A 21,010-nucleotide genomic window follows, 5' to 3' on the forward strand; every position below is an offset into this window, starting at 1 on the left:
GAAAAGAAGGAAGTGAGTGCTGTCATTTCAAGACGGGTTTGGAGTGGGGAGGGGAGTATCAGTAAGGACACCTAGGGTTTCTAGGGTGCTGACAGTGTTCTTTTTCTTGGTTTGGGTAGTGTTTATTCAGGTGTTTGATAATTATTTTTGGTGCTATACATTTATATTTTAGACATTTTTCGTATGGGTCTATTTCATAAGTAAGGAGCCCTGATGGTGCAGTGGTTAAGTGATCAGCTGCTAACTGAAAGGTTGGCAGTTCGAACCTACCAGTGGCTCCTTGGGAGAAAAGACCTGGCTATCTGTGCACATAAAGTTTACAGCCTAGAAAACCCTATGGGGCAGTTTTACTCTGTCACATTGGTTGCTGTGAGTCAAAAATCGATGGCACCTAAAAACAACAACATTCCATAAGTTTTAAAAAAGGTAAAACCTATAGATGTATGAAATATGTATGTGTAAAACAAAAATTAACCTTTCTGCTTAAGAAATTGCCAGAATATTACCATACCAACTGCTGACATTTATATATCTATCTAAACAATACATAGTTTTGTTTTGTCAGCATAGATTTTGTTAATGTAATATATTCACTGGTAGAAAATTCTGTGGCTGAACATCTCTACCTCTAGTTCCCCAATTTCTTTCACCAGAGGCAGCCCAGCCTTCAGAGTCAAGATTTGCATTGTATTTAGAAAGAAATCTGATAGCTTCACTTTTTTACCTTTCTCAGACAGGCCTGCGGGAAGAAATCTAAGATGAAAGATCTCAAGTAAATTCATGCCACTATGGAGAGATGGAGTTAGAACGTGATTCTGAAAATTATCAGACATACCACACTTTAAAAAAAAAAAAAAATTATTTTATTATGGTAAAACATGTATAACAAGACATTTGCCATTCTAACCATTTTTAAGTGTGTAATTCAGTGATATTGATTATTTTCACCGCCTTGTGCAACCATTACCACTAACAGTACTGCTAATCATTTCCAAATGTTTTTCATCACCCTAAACAGAAACTCAGTATCCCTTAAACAACAACTCCCCCTTCCCTCTCCCCTCCAAACCAAACCCACTGCTGTTGAGTCGATTCCGATTCATAGCGACCTCATAGGGTTTCCAAGACTGAATCTCTACAGAAGCAGGCTGCCACATCTTTCTCCCACGGAGCCGCTGGTAATTTCAAACCAGCCAGCCTTTTGGTTAGCGGTTAATGGCTTTAACCACTGCACCACCAGGGCTCCCTCTTCCCTCCAGTCTCTGGTAATCACTAACCTACTTTGGTCTCTATGCATTTGCCTGTTGTAGGTATTTCATATAAGTGGGATCATCCAATATTGCCTTTGTATCTGATTAATTTCACTCAACATGTGTTGAAGGTTCATCCATGCCATAGCACGTGTCAGAACTTCATGTCTCTTTATGGCTGAATAATATTCCATTGTATGTACGTGCCACATTTTGATTATCCATTCATCTGTTGATGGACACTTGGGTTGTTCCACCTTATAACAAATATTTTTAAATGGTCCCTAAGTGCTCAGCTGTTAACCTAAAGGTCAGTTTGAACCCACCAGCTGTTCCATGAGAGAAAGATGTGGCAGTCTGCTTCGTTACAAATTTACAGCCTTGGAGATCCTATGGGGCAGTTATACTCTGTCCTGTAGGGTCGCTATGAGTCGGTGTTGACTTAACGTCAATGGGTTTTTGGTTTTTACTTTCCTGTAAGGTTCCTAAATCTGTTGCTGTCAAGGGTTTCCAAGGCTGTAAATCTATACAGAAGCTGACTGCTACATATTTCTCCCACAGAGCAGCTGGTGGGTTGAAACCACTGACCTTTTGGTAGTAGCCAAGCACTTAACCACTGTGCCACTAGGGCACCTTGAAAGGTCCCTGGGTGGCGCAAATGGTTTGCGTTTGACTATTAACCAAAAGGCTAACAGTTTGAACTCACCCAGTTGGCTGTGGAAGAAAGGCCTGGCCATCTGTTTCTGTAAAGATTACAGCCAAGAGAACCCTATGGAGCAATTCTACTCTGTCACACATGGGGTTGCCATGAGTCTGAATCTACTCCACAGCAGGTTTTTTTTTTCGGGGGTGGGTGGGGAGTACCTGTGTCCAGAGGTGAAACTGGAGCTAGGGAGGAAGCTGCTGCTGTTGTCCTGGAGGGAAAGGATGAGGCCTAACCTGGGGCCTGGCCTGAGGGGATAGAGAGGGGGAAGAATAAGACAGAAGGGACAGGATTTGAGTACTGATGAACTATGGCCAGAGGGTGAGAGGTAGGGGGTAAAAAGTGAAGACAGCATCAAAGTTTTACTCCTGCATTATGGGACAGATGATGAGAGTATTCCTTGGCTAGAGAATCCAGAGAGAGGACCAATTTTTAGGGACAAGATCTGGAGCTTGGTTTTGGATGTGGTGAGTCCAAAAGGTAGCACGCACTGAAGTAGTGGTTTAGAAGACTGGATTGGAGACAATTTATGGACAAAGAGCATAAGATGATGCACTTGGTTATTTATTGAAACATTTAACAATTTATTGACTGTCAGCAATGGGCCATCATGTAGAAGAACGATTCCTTGTGCTGAGCAATAATTAGTTGTTGAATAAATGAATGAATGAGGTCTATGTTGAGTGTTGAGGAAGAACAACTTCTACAGGTAGCAGAAAGACACTAGGTGATGAATGATTCCAGGTATGGCAGAAGTTCTACCAAGTTTTTTTTTTTTTTCTTTTTGCTTGTCTACAAAAAGCAAAGATGATGGTTGAACAGCATGATGAACATATTTTAATATCACTGAATTGCGCAAGCGAAGATTGTTGAAATGGCAAAGCAAACGTTTTGTTACCTATATATGTACCACAATAATAATAATTTTAAAAAAAGGAAAGCAAAAATGGAATAATACCAAGATGGAAAGGTGAGCTGTGTGTCCTTGGGCAAGAGAATGAAATTTCAATTAATCCTCGCTTTCTGCATCCACTCCTGAGGCAGATTTGTAGCCAGGGTTCCAAAGGGCCGACTTTTGGTTAGGCTTCAGGCTGACATTCTAGGTACGACTGATTCCATTATTCATATGCTCAACGGAACATCTGACCTGGAAGAAGCTTTGAGTTTCTGAAGCCCCTACGTTCTCGGGACCATTTCACAGAGGGAGAAAGGAATTGAGTGTGGAGGTAATTACGCCTACATTTATACCACGACTCAGAGGCAGAGTTGGCACCCAGACCTCTTGAACTGTAGGCTAGTTGCATGACTAATTAAGAACTACTTCACAACGGCGGAAAAGGTCCTAGATGCCCTCCCCACTTCTCCGGTAATCCGCGTTCCCATCCTCCCTCAGGAAGAGCGATCTTCCCGCCCAGCAGGCCATTCTAGCCCAACCTGTCGTCTCGTCTGCTTTTCCGCCCGCTGACGCCTCTTCTGATTGGCGCAGGTTTGCGCGTACGTGCTCACGTCACGCAGCGGCGGCGTTCTTATAAGACCGTGGCTGAGGGTGCCGTGGGCCTCTTTTTGTTACCGGTGTGTGTCCTCGGGTGAGATTTCTTGTTGTGGTCTCTCGTCTGGGTTTGGGTTGTAAAGTTAGAGTTTCCGAACTTTAGTCAGTACGCTAAAGAAGATGGGACGAGAAGAGGGTGGTTAGATAGGATTGCAGCGTGATTGTGGGGCGTGAGGCCTACTGCAAACGTTTTAGGGCTGTTTTCGCGAGGTTTACTCCGGGAGCCAGGAGGCTCTAGAATCAAACGAATCCGCATTTCTCAAGACAGGGTTTTTCCCGCAGGCGCAGAGGGGCAAGCGGAGGCAGCATGCCGGTGGCGCGGAGCTGGGTTTGTCGCAAAACTTACGTGACCCCGCGGAGACCATTCGAGAAGTCTCGTCTCGACCAAGAGCTGAAGCTGATTGGTGAGTGCTAGGGGCAAGGTTTCGCTTCTGGAATTGGGAGAAGGCTAGCACGTGGGTGCGTCTGTCCATGTGTTCGTTGTAGTCTTGTCTCCCTTTTCCCCGAATTTGGTACTACTATTCGTGGTTTAGAAAAATTTTCTGAATCCCGTAGTCATCGATCACCACCAGCTTTTGTGCTAGTCTGTGGGACTAAGTCTCTTCTCCGTCAACTCCCCTCCTCCCTTCCACGTGTAGGCGAGTATGGGCTCCGGAACAAACGTGAGGTTTGGAGGGTCAAGTTTACTCTGGCCAAGATCCGCAAAGCTGCCCGGGAGTTGCTGACGCTGGACGAGAAGGACCCACGGCGTCTGTTTGAAGGTACGATTAGTGCACTGAAAGAAGTTGGAGGGCTGCTGAGGTTGTGCCTTCCAGGCATCCTGTTTTAACGATGAAAGTGTTTGACATCGAGCAAGTGGAACTAGCTTTTTAACTTTGGCATTTACTGGGGATTGTGGAGTAGGAAAGGGGGCAGTGGCTTCAAATCCCATCCTAATGTCTTAGATGTGTGCCTTTGGTTTAGAAAAACATTGTAGCGTCGAGTTACTCAAGTAAAACTAAAATGTTAAGTATATTTGGGCACCTAGTTCTAGCTGTGTGTGATGTAGTAAAACAGTTCTCGTGTAGCCTGTATTCTATTGTTGGCATTGACAAAACTGAAATTCCTGGAATGGCTGATGGAGAAAAGCCAGGAGGGGACTTGGGTGTATGCAAGATGACATTTAAGAGACCTGGATAGGAAAGGAAGCAATCTACCTGGATGTCACAGGGAAGAGCATTTCAGTGATGACATTGGGAGGGAAGACAGATCATACAGGGCCTCAGACTAATTTTTTAAGGTGCTGAGATGGGAGTTTTGGAAATGAGATGGAGGATAGCTTTCCAGAGCAGAAGAATTACAGTATATAACTCATTTTAAATAATACTGGTGGGGCAATGGTATTACAGTGGCTAACGTTTTGTAAGGGTCGAAGTGATTATTTTTTTCTTATGTGCTACGTTTTTGTAGGGATAGTTGCTGATACTTGTACTGATGACAGATTGGTCAGGGAGGCCTCACTGTATGTGGGATTGGAGGACAGGCCACCTGGCTCCAGAGTCACATGATCTCCAACGGTGGGGATGGAGTGAGACCAATTATAGGAAGCTAGCAGTTATGTGTAATGAGCTATGACTTGGAAAATGACGATGTTATGAGTTTTAATTACAGAAATATGGTAAATGTTTAAACGGTATTTAAATGTGAAATAAAATGGCTTCCTAATTTGATATGTCTGTTTTCCATCGTATCCTGGCCATGGGCAGAGTTACACATTTGATTTCACCAAATGTGAAATCTGGCTATAGGTGGTTCCGTAACTTGTTTTTAGTTGCCTTTAAAATAGGCCACCTCACAGGTTTCGTCTTGAAACACTACAGTTTTTAGCCTGACCATACATGAGTAATCTTGACTTATGGTGAAAAGCAGGAAGGACCAGGAATTGAAAGGCCTGGCTTCCTTGGGCAACTGATTTTTCTCATAATTTTCAAATAGGGTTTATAGTATGATTTTCTTGATCTTTGATTAAGATATGTGGGAAGGAACAGCCTCTACACCTGTGATAGGCATCAGGGTGGCTATGCACAGTAGGAATTGAGAAAGGCCACATGCGTGTTTAACTACCACAAGTTTACCATGCTTAAATCCATCCCAGACTTGTGGGTGGTAGGGGTTTCCACTACTTTTATAGGTCATAGACACCCTTTGGCAATCCCATGAAAGCTGTGGACTCCCCCCACTCACCCCCCAAGGGATGCTGATACTGAGTAGGAGTTGATTTCCAGAATCCAGTGGCCGGGGTTGCGGGGGAGGGAGGTAGCCACGGCTTGCTCTGGCTTCATGGGGGACTTTCTGAAGATAGAACTAATCACAAGGGAGCTTATTTAGATACAGTCATTGGGAAAGTAATGAAAGAAGCAGTGGTAGAAGGTACCCACAAGCTCTGCCTCATCTGCAGGTGATTTTTTTGTTTTTTTTTACCATCACCTTGATCTTTGCTCGTTAGTACAGGCAAGTCACGCTGAACCAGATTTTCCTGCAAAGTGGTGTGACATTGAGCAAGGTTTTCTGAGTCTCATCTGTTTAAAAGGCTTTAACGTTTAACGGCAAGTAAGGTAAACCACCTTACGGGTATGAACTCCATCCTCATAGCAGCTTAAGTGCAGGAATTGTCCGTTTTTCAGATTAAGAGACTAAGGCATTTTATAATGCCTACTTCATGCCGTCAGAGAGTAGATCAAGGGCCTATTCTGGGCAAGGAACAGCATCCGAGCCTGGCGTCATTGGAAGAAGTTAGGTAGTGGCTGATGTCTGTTATATACTTTTTACTGTGCATTGTTAGGTTGTTTACATATACTGTCTTTTATGGAAAATTTCACGGAGTGGTATAATGAATGACACCCATTTAAACATGACTACTCTTAGATTTTTCTATTCTCAGCTCTAAAAGGGTAGGCACTGATAATTATTCCCATTTTACAGGTAACAAAAGTGATGTACCTTTACATCTGGTTAACTAGCAGGGCTTCCCCGACTCCGGTCTATGAGCTCCTATTCACAATACTTTGTTAGTGGTAGTAGTGGTTTGACAGCAACCAACACAAGACTGAGGCCAATCAGAATCCTGAATCAGTGCTTCCTCTCCCTTTTCCCAGGCAATGCACTGCTGCGGCGACTGGTCCGCATTGGAGTGCTGGATGAGGGCAAGATGAAGCTAGATTACATCCTGGGCCTGAAGATCGAGGATTTCTTGGAGAGGCGCCTGCAGACCCAGGTGTTCAAGCTGGGCTTGGCCAAGTCCATCCACCACGCCCGGGTGCTGATCCGGCAGCGCCACATCAGGTATTGCCTCTGTAGGGCTGCCTGGGTTCCCCTTTCCTACCCTCTTCTCTCTGTTGGCCGCTCTCACTGCTGTCCCTATTTCCTGTGCAGCCTTCGGAGGTGGCATGTGTGAGCTCATTTTGAGGGCCCCAGATTTGCCCCCTGCCAGCAGCTTGTGGAGCTGAGTGTAGCCTCATGTTCCCATACCCCAGCGCAAGGGTCACTGCGGCTCAAGCCGTACACCTTGTGAAGGCTTCCACCAAGCACGTGGGCAGCTGGACAGGTAACAGCTCTTGGTGTCCCCAGGCAAGGGAGAGGCCACTGAACTGACAGGTGGCTTCACCTGTCTACTGGGCCCGCTTGTAAAGTCTGTTCCAGACCCTGATTGTCATTAACTTGTGAAATCACTGCCAGAGGTCTGATGCTTGAAAGCCAGGGTGGCAGCTGGTGCAGTGAAAAGGGCAGTCAGGGTAAACTGGGCTTTATCTGGGTACTCATTTCCTCCCGTAAGTAGAGGAAAGCTTACATATACATGGTATAGAAAGTGGGCAAAATGCTTGCAGGTCTCCCCAAGTTGAATTTCTGGCTCAGCCATCCTCTAGCCCTGTGTGACTGTGGGCAAGTGCCTCACTTTTATTCGTGTATGAAATGGGTTTAGAGAACCTGCTTCGTTTGGCTGCACCTGAGTGTGAAACTACCTGAGGGTAAAGCTTGGGGCCTGGCACAGAGTTCAGAGTGTTTGAAAACCTGACCTGGGTCCACATGGTGCCACCTTACTGGCTTTGTGACCTTGTGTGGGTACATGGGTAACGTGTGAATGAGAACTTGTCTCCTGAAGCAATTGGTGTGGGTGAGGTGATGCCCTAAGGCCCTTGTGATTACACGGGGATTTCCATGGGGTCTAGAACCCTACTCCGGTATTAATTCTATCAGTATAACCACATCCACTCGGAAGAAGAGGAGAAAGAATGGTGTTTTGTCTTGCAGTGGGGACCCCGTTTTCTGCTCCCAATCCCCTTGACCTGCCATCCCTACCTCCTCCAGGGTCCGCAAGCAGGTGGTGAACATTCCGTCCTTCATTGTCCGCCTGGACTCCCAGAAGCACATTGACTTCTCCCTCCGCTCCCCATATGGAGGAGGCCGCCCAGGCCGTGTGAAGAGGAAGAACGCCAAGAAGGGCCAGGGCGGGGCCGGAGCCGGTGATGATGAGGAGGAGGATTAAGCCCGTCCATCCCCTCCTGGGTTGGGGACATTGTCTAGTTTTCCAACCAGATAATAAAAACCGGATCAGAACTTTGGAATTGGTGTTTATTATCAGATCTCTTCTCCCTGACTTACATCCCCTCTTGGGACCCAGTCTGGCCCCTATTCTGAAAATTTAGTCCTAAGTAGTGGGAGGAAGCCCAGGCTGTGTCCCGGATAGGTTGTCCACTTGCTTTTTTAAATTTTTTAAAGGAATTTTCCGTCTGACTTTATTTTCAAATGTGCTTTTCCTTTATACGCTTTACGCAGGGATGACAAATATTTATTAGTATTAGGAAATTTACACAGGAAATACTACATCTAGTCTGTGGTAGATATGTTTTAGGTAAAACATTGTGGCACTAATTACACAGTAACTGTAAGGTTACGTGAAACTGTAGAACTGTAACTTTGCCACAGCTGCATGGACTTGGGCCTGTCTGAGCACATTTTCAAAAAGAATGGAAGCCCATTCAGCTATGCCAATGAAACCTATTTAGGAGGAAAGTTCTGAAGTGGTGACTCAACAGCATTTTGCGGCTGACAGATAATAGGACATAACAATTGTAGTTTCAGCCTAATTCACAGGTTTCTGGAAAAAAGTTAAATTCCTTGAATTGGCACCTGGTATGTCTAGTGGGAGTGCAGAGGAGGGATCCTGGTGGGCCAGAGGGGGAATAAAACCCAAACCTATTGCCAACTAGTTGATTCTGACTCAGTGATGACCCTTTAGGACAGAGTAGAACTGCCATATAGGGTTTCCAAGGAGCACCTGGTGGATTTGAACTGCCAACGTAACTCTTAAGCACTATGGGTGGGCCAGAGAGGTTGGGGATAAATAATCATGGTTGGCTTCCAAATACTGATAGCAAGATGACTTCTGATTTGTAATCTTAGGTAAATTATAGATAAAAAAGGCCGGTAATCATGCATTGAGATTAATAAATAACACTTCAAAATTAACCCTGGGGGCTGTGATTGCAGCTGATGTTTCACAGGTGTTTACTTCTCACAATTCCCCTTGGCTTTTTGAATGTGGCTGAGTGTATAGAGGGGGCCTGATTACTTTTGTTATTCAGATACTTGAGTGCCTACTACATGGCAGTCCTTGGCCTCTTAGGCTTAGTGTGGGGGTTACAGCAACAGTGAGTAGAACAGGCATCTTTGCAAGATGCTTCCATCATCAGTGGGGGAGGCTGACCAACAGTGTTACAGGAACAGCTCTGTGAGTCACCATTTGCATATGGGAAGGGAGAAGGGATCATTTTCAGGCAGAGTGAGTAGCAAGTGCAGGTCAGGGCATCCTCGGGACTTCCAGTCATCTTACCCTGGCCCCTGGGTCAAGATAAGTCAGGGTAAGGTTAAGTGAGCAGAACAAGAGAACAAGCTGAGCCTTCCAGTCTTGGTTGCTGGCGAAGATGAACTGGGAATGGTTGTGATTTTTAGGTAGTAGCACTTGAAAAAAATCTGGACTGATTTGAAAGCAGGGCTTTGAACAGAGTCACTCATACATTACTGATTAAAGAGACAATATCAGGCATAAAAGGAAAAACCTAAAGGAGCATTTCACAAGATTTTGAGAACAACATATGAAACGTAAGAATCACCTGAGGTCTTGTTAAAATGTAGGTTCTGATTCAGTATATCTGGGGGTGGAAAGGCAAATTCTCAGCAGCGGGTCAAGCCAGAATGAACCGGTTCGAAGCCATTTGACAGCTTGTTGCTTTTAGGTGTGGGATCAGGCAAGGTCCCAGGCTTCTGTCTTACAGATGTGGTTTTGGTGAAGTGGAAAATGGCGACTATGTTGTCTAATGACATAGTGTTAGACAGATGGCAGGTGACATTTAAGGAACCCTGCACCCTCCTCCCCTTCCCACTGCTTCTGGGGGTTTCTGAAAACATGGTCAGGAGGAGGCTAGCTTCCCCTTGCCTTTGCCTTGTTGAGAAACTGCATCGTGCAGTGGAGGAAGGGACTTGGAGGAGAGACCACTGAAATTAAGCAACTTCTCAGCCTTCTGTAGTCTGTTCCCTGTTTCAGGACTCTGAGATCAGTTAAAAGCTCAGCTTCACAGCACTAACACACTTCTGAGTCCTTTAACATTGTTAGAGTGCTGTTCCCAAACGTAAATATGAAGCCTGTAGAAGATTACATTTCCAAGTCCGTTTTCAGGTAGTAGGTGGTAGGCCCCCCCAGGTTTGCCACTTGGGTGATTAGGGTCTGGTTGATGACAGAATCCCATGGGATCATTGCAGTTGGCTGGATGAGTTTGGCAGGGACTGTAAGATCAGCTGTGTAATTTGGGTGGAGTCTGTGGAAACAACTTCCACAAGGTCCCAGAAGTTCCTGGGGGTCCATGTCAGGTCTCCAGGCTGCCTGGGGTTCTTCAGATGAGTGCCCATGGGGGTAGCTCTGTTGCCTTCTGGGGTCCTTGTAGGCCCCTCCTTGGAAACTGGGGTCTGGGTCTTGTCCTGGGTTAGTGAATAGCCAGAGCTGCATATATGCTGGGCTCACCGGAGGGCTTCCCTGACTGGGAGGAAGGGGATGTGGTTGTCTCCCGTCTGAGCGTGGAGTGGTTCAGCTGTGCGTATGTCACCTCCTGGGGGTCTTCAAGTGTAGCAGCCTGGAGTGGGAGGAGAGTGAGATGCAGGCACAAAGTTGTGGTGGAGTGTTACCCATTACCCATTGCCGTTGGCCGTTGAGTCTATTCTGATTCATAAGGACGCTATAGGACAGAGTAGAACTGCCCCATAGGGTTTCCAAGGCTATAAATCTTTAGGGAAGCAGATTGCTACATCTTTCTCTCCAGGAGCTGCTGGTGGGTTCGAACTACCTACCTTTCAGTTAGCAGCCAGTTGCTTAACCACTGCCCCACCAGGGCTCCTGGTGGGGTACACGGTAGGCTGGGAAAATGGAGAGAAAGGACCCACCTGACTGTCCCTCTGACTGCCCTCTTCCACTTGTCTGTCCTTCATGTCCTGCAACAGGGAGGAAAGAGGGGTGGTCACTCCCTGCCTAGATCTTGAGTACACGCTTGCCTGAGGGTTTTCATCTTCAGGGCTCTGCTGTAGAGAGAGAGTGAGGGGAGACTGATCTCCTTGATTTGATTCTTGCCCTCCCTCAGTCCATATATTTTTTGGGGCAGCAGGAGCAGGAGGGATGTGAAGTTGAAATGACTGTCATGTGACCACAGAGAGCTGGCAGATGGGGAGCTGGATACTTGAATATGGTGCTCAGGGGAGGTCAGGACTGGAAGTAGGAGTTGGGTGTGGAGCCATCCAGGTAGAGAGGAACAGTGAAACCCCACTGTACTGCTACAAGTGAGTTAGACTCAGACCTACAGTGAGGTGAGTGGGATGGCGGGGTGAGCCTGCTATGCTGTATGGGAGTCAATCATCACCCGTGTTCTAGTTGAGATATGTTACTGCGTTTCCCACAGCCATGGGGCTGGGGAAAAGAGAATACACAGAAAGCAGAGGCTGAGCTAGACCATAGAACTCTGTAGTGGGAATTTAAAAAGGCACTCCCTCTGACCTCTCCATAAGCCCAAGACTTGGCTTTTCATCCCCACTAGATGAAAAGGAACCCTGGTGGGACAAGGGTTAAGCACTCTGCTGCTAACGAAAAGATCGGCAGTTCGAACTCACCAGCCGCTACGTGGGAGAAAGACCTGGTCATCTGCTACTGAAACTCTATGGAGCACTTCTCTGTCCTATAGGGTTGCTATGAGTTGGGATTGACTAGAAGGCACACAAGAACAACAGCCTTTGACCCTGCCAGTCAGACTTGGGCGCACAACAATTCGAGAGTCAGGAGAGGAGACAGTGGCAGAGCAGTGTGCTTCAAGAGGGGAGAGGCCAACTGCCTGTTGCTGCTGAGGTAGGTGCTGTAAGGGTGGACAAGTGTCCACTGGAATGAGTTTATGGACAAGAAGGTTGTCGGAGTGCGATCATGGCCAGAGGTGACTCACCTGACTGTCCAGCTCCATTTCTTCTTCAGGCTGTTTGTCTATCACAGCAGCATCTGGTAGGGACAGAACAAGGGGAACTTGTTTCTTGGCAAGATTCCCTGAGATCTCACACCGCCTCTCCCGCTCCTAGATGGGGAGATTGAGGCCCAGAGAGGGTCGGTGACGTGGCCTGGGCCACGCAGTATCAGCTTTACGCTGTTTTACCTCCAGGCCCAGGACTATTTCCAGTTACCCTCCCTACGCCCATTGCACACCAACATTCTGGGGGCCTCCCATCTCCAACCCCCAGGGTGGCCTCTCCTCTCCCCCTCACACAAGTTCTCCTCCTGGTCCGTGGTGGCTGGGCTGGAGCTGGAGAAGGAGAGAGGAATGTTGGGTGGTGGAGGGGGAGCTGTGGGCAGGGTGGGAGGCCCCCCGGGGTCTTTGGGGAAGTCTTACCCCTTCGGCAGGCCTCTGTCCTTGGGCTCTGACACTGCTGTCCCTGCAGGAAGTTGGAAATCATCCTCCAACCCACCCTAGAGCCCTCCCCTAGGGCTGCTTTCAGATCCACAGAGGATTTAACAGCTGGAAAGATAACAACCCTGCTCCTTTCTCCATACAGAATTCAAGAGAAAACAGTTCTAAACACTAAAAACAAAACTTGTATTTGTGTCTCAAAGTGAAACTTGAAAAGCCAAAAGGATACAGGAAATATTTACATGTATGCTCACTTTTTTTTTTTCTTGTTAATTTTATTTTTGGTGAAAATAGTACACATCAAAACCTGTTCCCATTCCACAGTTTCTAAACATAATGGTTAGTGACATTGGTTACATGCTTCACATAGTGTCAATATTATCATTATTTCTGTTCTAGTTGTTTCACTTCCGTTTACTTAATCTCCCTGCCTCCCCAACCTTCTCATCTATGATTTAAAATACCTGTTGACTTTTTGGTTTTATATAGATAATTTTTTTTTTTTTAAGTAATGCAATACTCAAATGACAATCTTTACTCTTTGGTCTAAGATATTACTTAGTCTAAAGGTGACTTCAGGGGATATTTTCACTTCAAGGTTTGAAAAGCAACTCAGGGCTACAGTCCCAGGGACTCCTCCAGCCTTAATAGGTCTGGATTCTTTAAGAATTTGAAATCTGTTCCACATTTTTCTCCCTTTTTATCAGAATTCCTCTATTATGTTCCTGACTATATGCTCACTTTTAATTGCTTCATTCTAGATTTTCAGATTGTGAAATGCTGAAGGAATCTTTCTAAGCTGCCCTTCTCTCATCTCTTTGGGCTCCTTGGCTGTTGCCCTCCGTGCATCCTTGGTCTGCCCACCAGGAACCCACCATCTCATGTGGCCACATCATCCCATTCCCTACTCATGTCACTTACTGTGTTTTCCATGGCGTTGGTGTCTGATGAAGAGGAAGAGGAGGAGGAAGAGGAGGACAAGAAGAATAAAGGCCACCAAGACTCCAATCAGAACTTTCAGGTACTCTTGGAGACCTTGGGCATGAGTGATGTCATAAATAAGTCAGCGATGCCCTTTTTCTGAGCACCTTCTGCATGGCAGCACATGCTGGGACCTTTGCATTCATCACCTCTGACCCTCACAACAACCATGAAACTTGGATTGCCACCCTACCCTGCCCATTTTATAGACAAGGAAACTGAGGCTCAGAGAGGTAAATTATGTGCACCAGGTCACCCAGCCAGGAAGCGGCAGGGCTAGGATTGGGGGGGGGGTCTCTGAATCCCCTTTTGCTTTTTTTCCATTGCTGCCCCTCTACCTTCCCTTCCCCCAAGGCGGAACACCAGAAGAGAGACCTGCCCACCAAACCCCAGTCCCCACCCATCCCTAGCCCAGCCTAGCTACATGCCCAACTCTGCAGGGCCCTGACACCCCCATGTAGGGCCTGCCTGGACTTGGGGCCTGTGTATTTAGGAGGAGGGAGCAGGTAGAGGGCGGGGACTCTACCCTGTACTGAGCACGGTGTCAAGCCAGGCCCCAGGCCCAGGACGTTCACTGTCGTGATTCCCCTGTATCTGACAGTAGCCCTGGGGAAGATGGTGGGAGGCCTCTTCTACAGGCAGTGACTGCTGAGACTCAGAGAGGGAATTTAACTTGCCCGAGGCCCCACAGCTGGGAGGTGGCAGAGCCAGGATTTGAACCTGGGGTGGGGATGTGGGGTCAGGGGTAGGGGGTGGTGGTGGGGGTGGGAGTGGTGGTGTGCGACTTCCAAGCCCTGCTTTTTCTCTGCCACCACAGCGGCTTCTGGGAAGCGGGAGCTCCCCTCAATTTGTAGAAGAGCACAGATGCCCTTGTCATTGCCCTACCCCTCCCCTACATTGTGTCACAGCTAGGCTGCTTCCCCTTTTCAAGTGGCCATAACGATCCCAGAGAGAAAAAGGGAGGAGCCTTTTCTAAGGTCACCATCTCCAGAAGTGCATGAGCCAACACAGAAGTCAGTTCCTTCCAAACAAGAGACCCTTACTTACCCGTCAGTGGGTCTGATTCCCTGGGGGTTTGGCGCTGATCTTTGGAGCCTCCTGGGGAGCAGGACAGGGTGAGAGGCTTTAGCCCACTGCTCATCCTTCAGGCTGGACCCCACATCTCCCTCCGTTGTGACCGCCCCACTCCTTATCAGGCCCCAGCCCCAGAACCCCTGGGAGCCTAGGATCACCATCCTCATCTCTGCCCATCTCCCAAGCCCCCAGGACACAAGCCATGCTGGAGAGATGAAGGAAAAGTTCTGTCAGCTGAGAGGGTGAGTCTGTGGTCCCTTGGGGAATGAGGCCTCTGTTACTCACCACCTCTTGATTTTGTGTCTGGGTGAGAGGCTACAAGGATTAGAGATTCAGGGGCAATGAGAGTTGGGGTGCCTCTGGCCTTTCCTCTTGGTCAGCTTTGATCCTCCCAGCCTCCCTCCACTCACCAGGAACATATCTGGGCCTCAGGGTTGAGGATTGAGGATGAGGCAGGATGGGAGTTGCCCTGTCTTTTTCCATCCTTCTGAGGGGTGGATCCCCTCTGGGTGGCCCTCATTCAGAGACCCTTCCCTCCCATCTCAGCCTGGAGCTCCCCTGGGGACAGGGCCCTGAACTGACCATCAGAACACTGAGGGGACAGGGTCAGGGGTTCCTCACCTGAGACCACCAGCTCCAGGGGGTCACTGGGTTGTGACAACAGGTAGGGAGATGTGCTGTGTGAGCTGTAGCACCTGTAGGTCCCCCCATGAGCTGAGGTCACAGGGCTCATGGTGAAGTTGGCCTGAAAGGGCCCTGTGTTGTTCTGCCAATGAAGGCGCTGGGGAGGGGCAGTGAAGCCCTCCTTGAACAGATGGAATGTATCAAATGAGTCGTCTGAGCAACACTGCAGGGTGACGCTTTCTCCCGAGGTCACTGAGGGGCCCGGATGGGCTGAGAGGGAGGGTTTCTCATAGGTTCCTGTTAGTGAAAGAGGCCATAGTGTACAGGGAGCCATCCAGTCCCCACCTCCTTTGAGCTGACCACCATCTCCTCTTGAGGGACTTTCCCTCTGTGACCCCTTTTTCTGCACCTCTCAGTTTATCTGTGATGGTCTCTCTCATCCCTGTGTCTCTCACTCTCCTTTTATCATTCCCCTCCTTGGATGAAAGCCCCCATTTCAGCTCTGTCTCCCTTGACCCTGTGTCCACCAGAGGAGACCCTGGGCCCCCACCTCAGCAGACAGTCTGGATGTGGGGCTGGGCAGGGGTTCACATCTGCCACCAGGATGTACAGGGATCACTGGGGGCCAACCACCCAGAGAAGTGTTTGTATGCACCATAGCCTGTACCGGTCCCTGTGGATGTGGTTCACATGGCCTAGGGTGAAGTTGGGACTGTGCTGTCAAGGTGCTGGGCGGGGGGGCAGGGGGAGGTGAGAGCTACTCATCGTTGGTCAGATCGAACCTGTCATAGCTGTCCTCTGAGCAACACTGCAGGATCGGCTGGCTCCAGACAGCACCAGTGAGCCTGGCTGGGCTGAGAGGGAGGGCTTTCTGTCCCCTCCTGGAGACTAGGAGACAGTGACATTAAAGGAAACACACATCCCCACTGCCCATGGGGCTGCAGTGAGTGCACACTGGTTTTCTTCATACTCCTCTCTGTGATTCTGCCCCCAGGAGACCACTGTCACCAATCACCCCCCCACCACCAGGGCTCCCCTGGGCACGTGGCCTAGATTTGTCATTTTGGAGCCCCCACCAAGAGATGGGGTTGGGCGGGGGCTCCCTCACCTGTGACCTTGAGATCCAGAGGGTCACTGGGGTGTGACCACACTTGGGGGGAGGAGCGGGATGAACCATAGCATCTGTAGGTGCCCCCATGGGAGGTGCTCACAGGGTTCACAGGAAAGGTGGCGTGGTGCGTCCCAGGAGAGAACTGGGATTTCCTGTGTTGAGGAGGGCTGGCTCCTCTCTCCTTGAGCAGATGGAAGGTGTCCATTGTGTCGTTTGAGCTACACATGAGGGACGCTTTCCCTCCTGAAGTCACCAGAGGGCTTGGATGGGCTGAGAGGGAGGGTTTGCTGTAGGCTCCTGAGAGAGAAGGAGGAAGTTGTGTTAAAGGAGGGTACAGTCACCCCACAGTACCTCACAGGTGTAGTCTGTGCGATTCCCCTTCCCCTGATGCCACATTGCATTCCCTTCTGCCTGTGAGGAGGAGGTCAAGTGAAGGGGGATACTTGATTACTCCTTCTTACCTGTCATCACAAGGAGCAGGGGGTCACTCCTCTCTGACCAGCCACTCCACCAGCCACTCCACCTGTTATATGCACACCAGAACTGCCCAGCATAGTGTACATCCATGGATTTGATGGAGAAACTGCACAAGTCCCTGGAATTCCATAGGCTGTGTTCATCCCAGTACTGAGGGTCTCCGTCTCTATAAAGACGACAGATTCCAGCCTGCAGAGACCCCTGACACCAGATGGTCACAGAGCTCCCCTTGGTGATGATAGAGGCTGGAGTAGCCCAGATGGAGGGTTTGGAGAGGGTCCCTGGAAAGGAATGAGACCCGGAGTTCCAAGGGGTTCCTCTCCCCTCCAACTCCCCCAGCTTTCACTTTGATGCTCCTCCCACACCAGTCACTATCAGCTCCGACCGTCTGTGCTCCCCCCGCCCCATGCTGCTCAGAGGTGTTCACTGTGTTGACCAGAGGTTGGACCTGGGAGGTCTGGGGAGGACTCACCTGTATGTACCTGGTTCCGTTGACCCCGGCACAGCCCTGGGAGAGAGGTCCCTGTGAGAAGCTTGTCCTCACACCCACACACAGAAGCATCATGTGTGGTCTGGGCCCCTGAGCACTGGGGTCAGACTGGAACTGATAACATTCGTCCCCTCAAAGGCTCAGCTTCCCCTTGAGCTTCCTGAGTCCCTGGGGTCTCCCAAGGGACCAGGACTTCTGTGTGAGGAGAGAGTCCTCATCCCTACGCTTTTTCCCAAAGCTTACCAAGACACAGAAGGGCAGTGAGGGTCAGGGTGGTGGCACTGCCTTGCATGGTTTCCAGCACTGCAGAGGAACTGCAATGACCACAGAGCCTGGCAGGATAGACGCACACAGATTGTGACAAGTCCTAGGCCCTGTGTTACATGTCACGCAGTTTCCTCATCAGTGGCCTCACAGGAAGGGGAACACCCCCGGTCTGTGGTCTGGCTCTGCTCTCCCCAGATGTTGGGGCTGAGGACAAAGCAGACTCTCTGGGAACCTTTCAGACCAAATCTGAGTTCCAATCCTGAGTCTGCCTTTTGCAGAGATTGGATGAACTGGAGCAAGTCCCTTTCCTTTTTTAAGCCCCCATAAATGCAAATCTTCTTCCTTCCTTCCTTCCTTCCATCAGCCAGGCAATCAAGTATTTATTGAGCATTTACCGTGTCCATCCATGGAGGCAGGCACTAGAGACTTGTTGAGGAAGCACACGGATTCCTTCCTGGATTCATGGAGCTCAGATGAACACAAGACAGACATTGAAATATTTTGACAATGGATAGTTTAGCTACAGTTTTGCCAAGCTGTAGAAAAGGAGCAAAGTAAGGGACAATGAGACTAACAGGTGGACATCAAGCAACCTGGGTCATGAGAGTGAGGAAGACGTGGAGGAGGGAGAGATGATGCCATTAGGGATTAGCACCAAGAGAGGTGAGGGGAGGACATCCTTCACGAGAAAGAGCTTGGGCTGTTGTAAGAACTGAGAGCCGTTGGGGGACACTGGACACTGGTCACACAGGGTTTTGTGCACGATGCAAGTATTTTGGATTTTATCTTTAAGGCAGTGGGAAGTTTTAAGCAAGGGACAATATGGACAAAAATCTGTTTTAGGAAGACCATCACTATGCAGAGAATGGAATGTAGGAAGGTTCTACTACTACTGCTAATAAAACTCCAACATTTATTTAAGCCCCGGCTGAAGTACAATCAGTATTCTACATGATTTATGTGGATTTCTTATGTAACCCTTACACACAGTTTATCACAGATATAATTTACACTTGAGTGTAATGAGATAAGAATGTTTCTTGGTCTTTATCCTAGTGTGGGAGGTTGGAAAGAAGTTTGCTATGTTCAAAGTGGTTGAAGGAGCTGCCCAGGAAAAGGTGCAAAACTGTTAAATAGTTCAGTGTGTGCGTGTTTGTATATGTATGTGTGTTTAACTGTGATGACTTTGGCTGGGGAGGGGGCCCTGGTGGCACAGCAGTTAAGCGTTTGACTGCTAACCAAAAGGTCAGCACTTCGAATCCGCCAGCCGCTCCTTGGAAACCCTATGGGGAAGTGCTACTTTGTCTTGTAGGGTCTTTATGAGTCAAAAAACAACCCAGTGGCAGTGGGGTTTTTGTTTGGGGAGAGTGGAGCTGTGTTTGCTGGGGCTGGAGAGTTTTATCTCAGTCCTGACTATCAACAGTTTTAATGTCAGATGGAGTACTTGGATCTTATTTTGAGGAAGATGGAAACTTGTGAAACAATTGAACCAGGGAGGGGAAGAGCCAGGTAGGGTTGTTAGAAGAGCTCTCTGCAGCTGCAGTGAGAAGAATGTACTGGAGTGGGGAGTGGGGAAACTGAGAGACTGGGAGCAGGAAGGAGGCTTTGTGACGGTACAGGCCAAGATGTCTTCATCTTCAACTGAGCATGGAATGTGGTGAAGGACTCAGGGACATGGCTAAGAAGGTTCAGGGGGCAGAACTATTTAGATTTGATGTTTGAATGTGAAGTGGAAGAGAGTAAAGAACTGAGAGCTATCCCGCTGTCTTTCTTGATTGACTGTAGAAGGCAGTGGGACCATCACTGAGTGGATGACTCCAGGTGGAGAAGACGCTATGGGGAGATGATTATAAGACTGTTCATTGTTTCCAAGAAGAAAGTACAACTTTTCTTCCTGGTCTGGGATGGCAGATTTTCTTTCTCCCAAACCCTTTCCCCTACTGACTTCCCTATTTCTGTTAGTAACAGCTTCTTTCTCTTCCATACCCTCCTTCAAAACCTCTGAATTATTTCTGCCTCATCAGTACCTCTTTCTTCCCAGAAAAGAACTGTCCATCTTATACTGTGGGTTCTTTCTTTAGGAACTGCCTAAGAGCACTGGTTGGAGGCAACTTCGGAGAGATTAACTGAAGACGTAGCTGTCATATTTACTGTCAGTCTTGAGCAGCCGACTTCCCTTTCCTGAATCTCATTTTCCTCGTCATAGTAAGGTGATAATGACATCTTTCAGGGTTGTTGGGAGGAAACAGTGGGACTTGAGATATGGAAGGAGCACAGTCTGGTGTGGTCTCATGGCCCAGATGAAGACATGTGGCTGCTGAGATGATCATGGTATCAAACTTCACATCAAGAGGCTTATTGAAGTCATACCACACTGCCCACTTCTGCTCCAAACACAAGGAATGGTGGATAATTGTTTTTAAATTATGTACCCACAGACAAATGAGAGAGATGAAATGGCCAGAAAAGCAGAATGAATTCTTTGAATTAAGCAGGGGCAGTGCTGGGTAGTCTTGTGGTGTGGTAGCAGGGAATGGGTCACAGGACCTGGTTTACTATGTCTATATTGGAGATAGGAGGTGAAGCCCCAGAGGTGATAGTGGACTCCTGGTTTGAAGCTGGAATCTGTGAACCTACTGCCAGTTTATTAATAAGGATTGTAATTTCTCTGCTCACTGTTCTAGAGTCATGGCCAGAATTCAGCTGCCTTCCCTAGATTATGGGTGAAAAATATTCACTTCAGTATGTGCAGTTATCAGTGTCTATTCCACATATGGTGTGGGGACAGTTTTGAAAAATGTATGCATTGCCAGAACCCTGAATAGAACATTGAGTCTGGAACACATACAAACCATGAGTCAGAAGCAACTTCAGCACAGTCACCTATTTGGGGCTTCATAGCCCAGGAGACTATGGATTATAACTTGTGTGAATGATTACCACAATGGCAAAATGACAAAGTGTATGAGCTCAAACTGTATCGTGAAAAATAGACTTATCAGCTCAATAACTGGGATTTCTCAAGACAATAGAGATAATAGAGAAAATTGGGAAGAGATTTAAAAATAAGCATGCTTTAAATCAAACAGTTAAAGGAGGGAGTGGCATCCACGATAGAAAGGGAGATTGTTAGAGAAAAAGTAGTTGTTAGGGAAGTTTTATAGATAAAAACTCAGTCATTGAACAAAAAGACTCAAAAGTTTAATTCCATAATAGACAGGACAAAGCTGATGAACAATTTAGATAACTGGAAAACAAAACTCAGGAAATATCCCAGAATGTAGCAAAGACAAGTAGAAAAATAGAAACCAAAAAACATAAAATTTAAGACATGAAGAATAATTAGGTCCCAAAATGCATCTTTTGTAAGTTTTAAGAGGAGATGAATGAGAATATGACAAAATGGCAGTGATCAGATATATTGACAGAGGGTTTTCTAGTAATAAAAGAAGACAAATAGCGTAGAATGGGCTTGGAAAATTGAACTGATACTGAGACTACCTCACCCGGAGGTAAGT

The 21,010-nt window shown here is 47.7% G+C and overlaps 2 protein-coding genes across 3 annotated transcripts; one reads left to right on the forward strand and one right to left on the reverse strand.

Moving 5' to 3' along the window:
• Window positions 1-3,447: 3,447 nt before the first annotated feature.
• Window positions 3,448-8,099, forward strand: RPS9 (ribosomal protein S9). The gene is made up of 5 exons (XM_004381745.2): window positions 3,448-3,539; window positions 3,785-3,906; window positions 4,141-4,263; window positions 6,637-6,823; window positions 7,847-8,099. The coding sequence occupies exons 2-5, from the start codon at window positions 3,810-3,812 to the stop codon at window positions 8,022-8,024; spliced, it is 585 nt and encodes a 194-aa protein (XP_004381802.1). The 5' UTR covers window positions 3,448-3,539; window positions 3,785-3,809; the 3' UTR covers window positions 8,025-8,099.
• A 126-nt stretch (window positions 8,100-8,225) lies between these two features.
• On the reverse strand, window positions 8,226-18,289 carry LOC101357143 (leukocyte immunoglobulin-like receptor subfamily B member 3). Of its 2 annotated transcripts, XM_023736329.1 has the most exons (12): window positions 17,469-18,289; window positions 17,208-17,243; window positions 16,720-17,016; window positions 16,256-16,555; window positions 15,145-15,444; window positions 14,497-14,547; window positions 13,390-13,503; window positions 12,451-12,493; window positions 12,326-12,363; window positions 12,013-12,065; window positions 10,973-11,020; window positions 8,226-10,665 (listed from the first exon to the last, which is right to left on the reverse strand). In XM_023736329.1, the coding sequence occupies exons 1-12, from the start codon at window positions 17,515-17,517 to the stop codon at window positions 10,519-10,521; spliced, it is 1,476 nt and encodes a 491-aa protein (XP_023592097.1). In that variant the 5' UTR covers window positions 17,518-18,289; the 3' UTR covers window positions 8,226-10,518. The 2 variants fall into 2 exon arrangements, with proteins under 2 accessions (XP_023592097.1, XP_023592098.1); XM_023736330.1 differs by lacking the exon at window positions 17,208-17,243.
• Between the last annotated feature and the right edge of the window lie 2,721 nt (window positions 18,290-21,010).

Source organism: Trichechus manatus, unplaced genomic scaffold (assembly GCF_000243295.1).
Source record: "Trichechus manatus latirostris isolate Lorelei unplaced genomic scaffold, TriManLat1.0 scaffold00087, whole genome shotgun sequence".
NCBI classification, from domain to species: domain Eukaryota; kingdom Metazoa; phylum Chordata; class Mammalia; order Sirenia; family Trichechidae; genus Trichechus; species Trichechus manatus.

What these genes read in the sequence shown, in the direction of transcription:
- RPS9 (XM_004381745.2), top strand. Translation starts at nt 3,810, where the DNA reads ATGCCGGTGGCGCGGAGCTGGGTTTGTCGCAAAACTTACGTGACCCCG. An exon ending in CCAAGAGCTGAAGCTGATTG is followed by an intron (nt 3,907 to 4,140) that starts GTGAGTGCTAGG and finishes TTCCACGTGTAG; the next exon opens with GCGAGTATGGGCTCCGGAAC. An exon ending in CCCACGGCGTCTGTTTGAAG is followed by an intron (nt 4,264 to 6,636) that starts GTACGATTAGTG and finishes CCCTTTTCCCAG; the next exon opens with GCAATGCACTGCTGCGGCGA.
- LOC101357143 (XM_023736329.1), bottom strand. Translation starts at nt 17,517, where the DNA reads ATGCAAGGCAGTGCCACCACCCTGACCCTCACTGCCCTTCTGTGTCTT. An exon ending in CCTGCTCCTTGTGATGACAG is followed by an intron (nt 16,556 to 16,719) that starts GTAAGAAGGAGT and finishes CTTCTCTCTCAG; the next exon opens with GAGCCTACAGCAAACCCTCC. An exon ending in GACAGAGGCCTGCCGAAGGG is followed by an intron (nt 12,364 to 12,450) that starts GTAAGACTTCCC and finishes CTCCTTCTCCAG; the next exon opens with CTCCAGCCCAGCCACCACGG.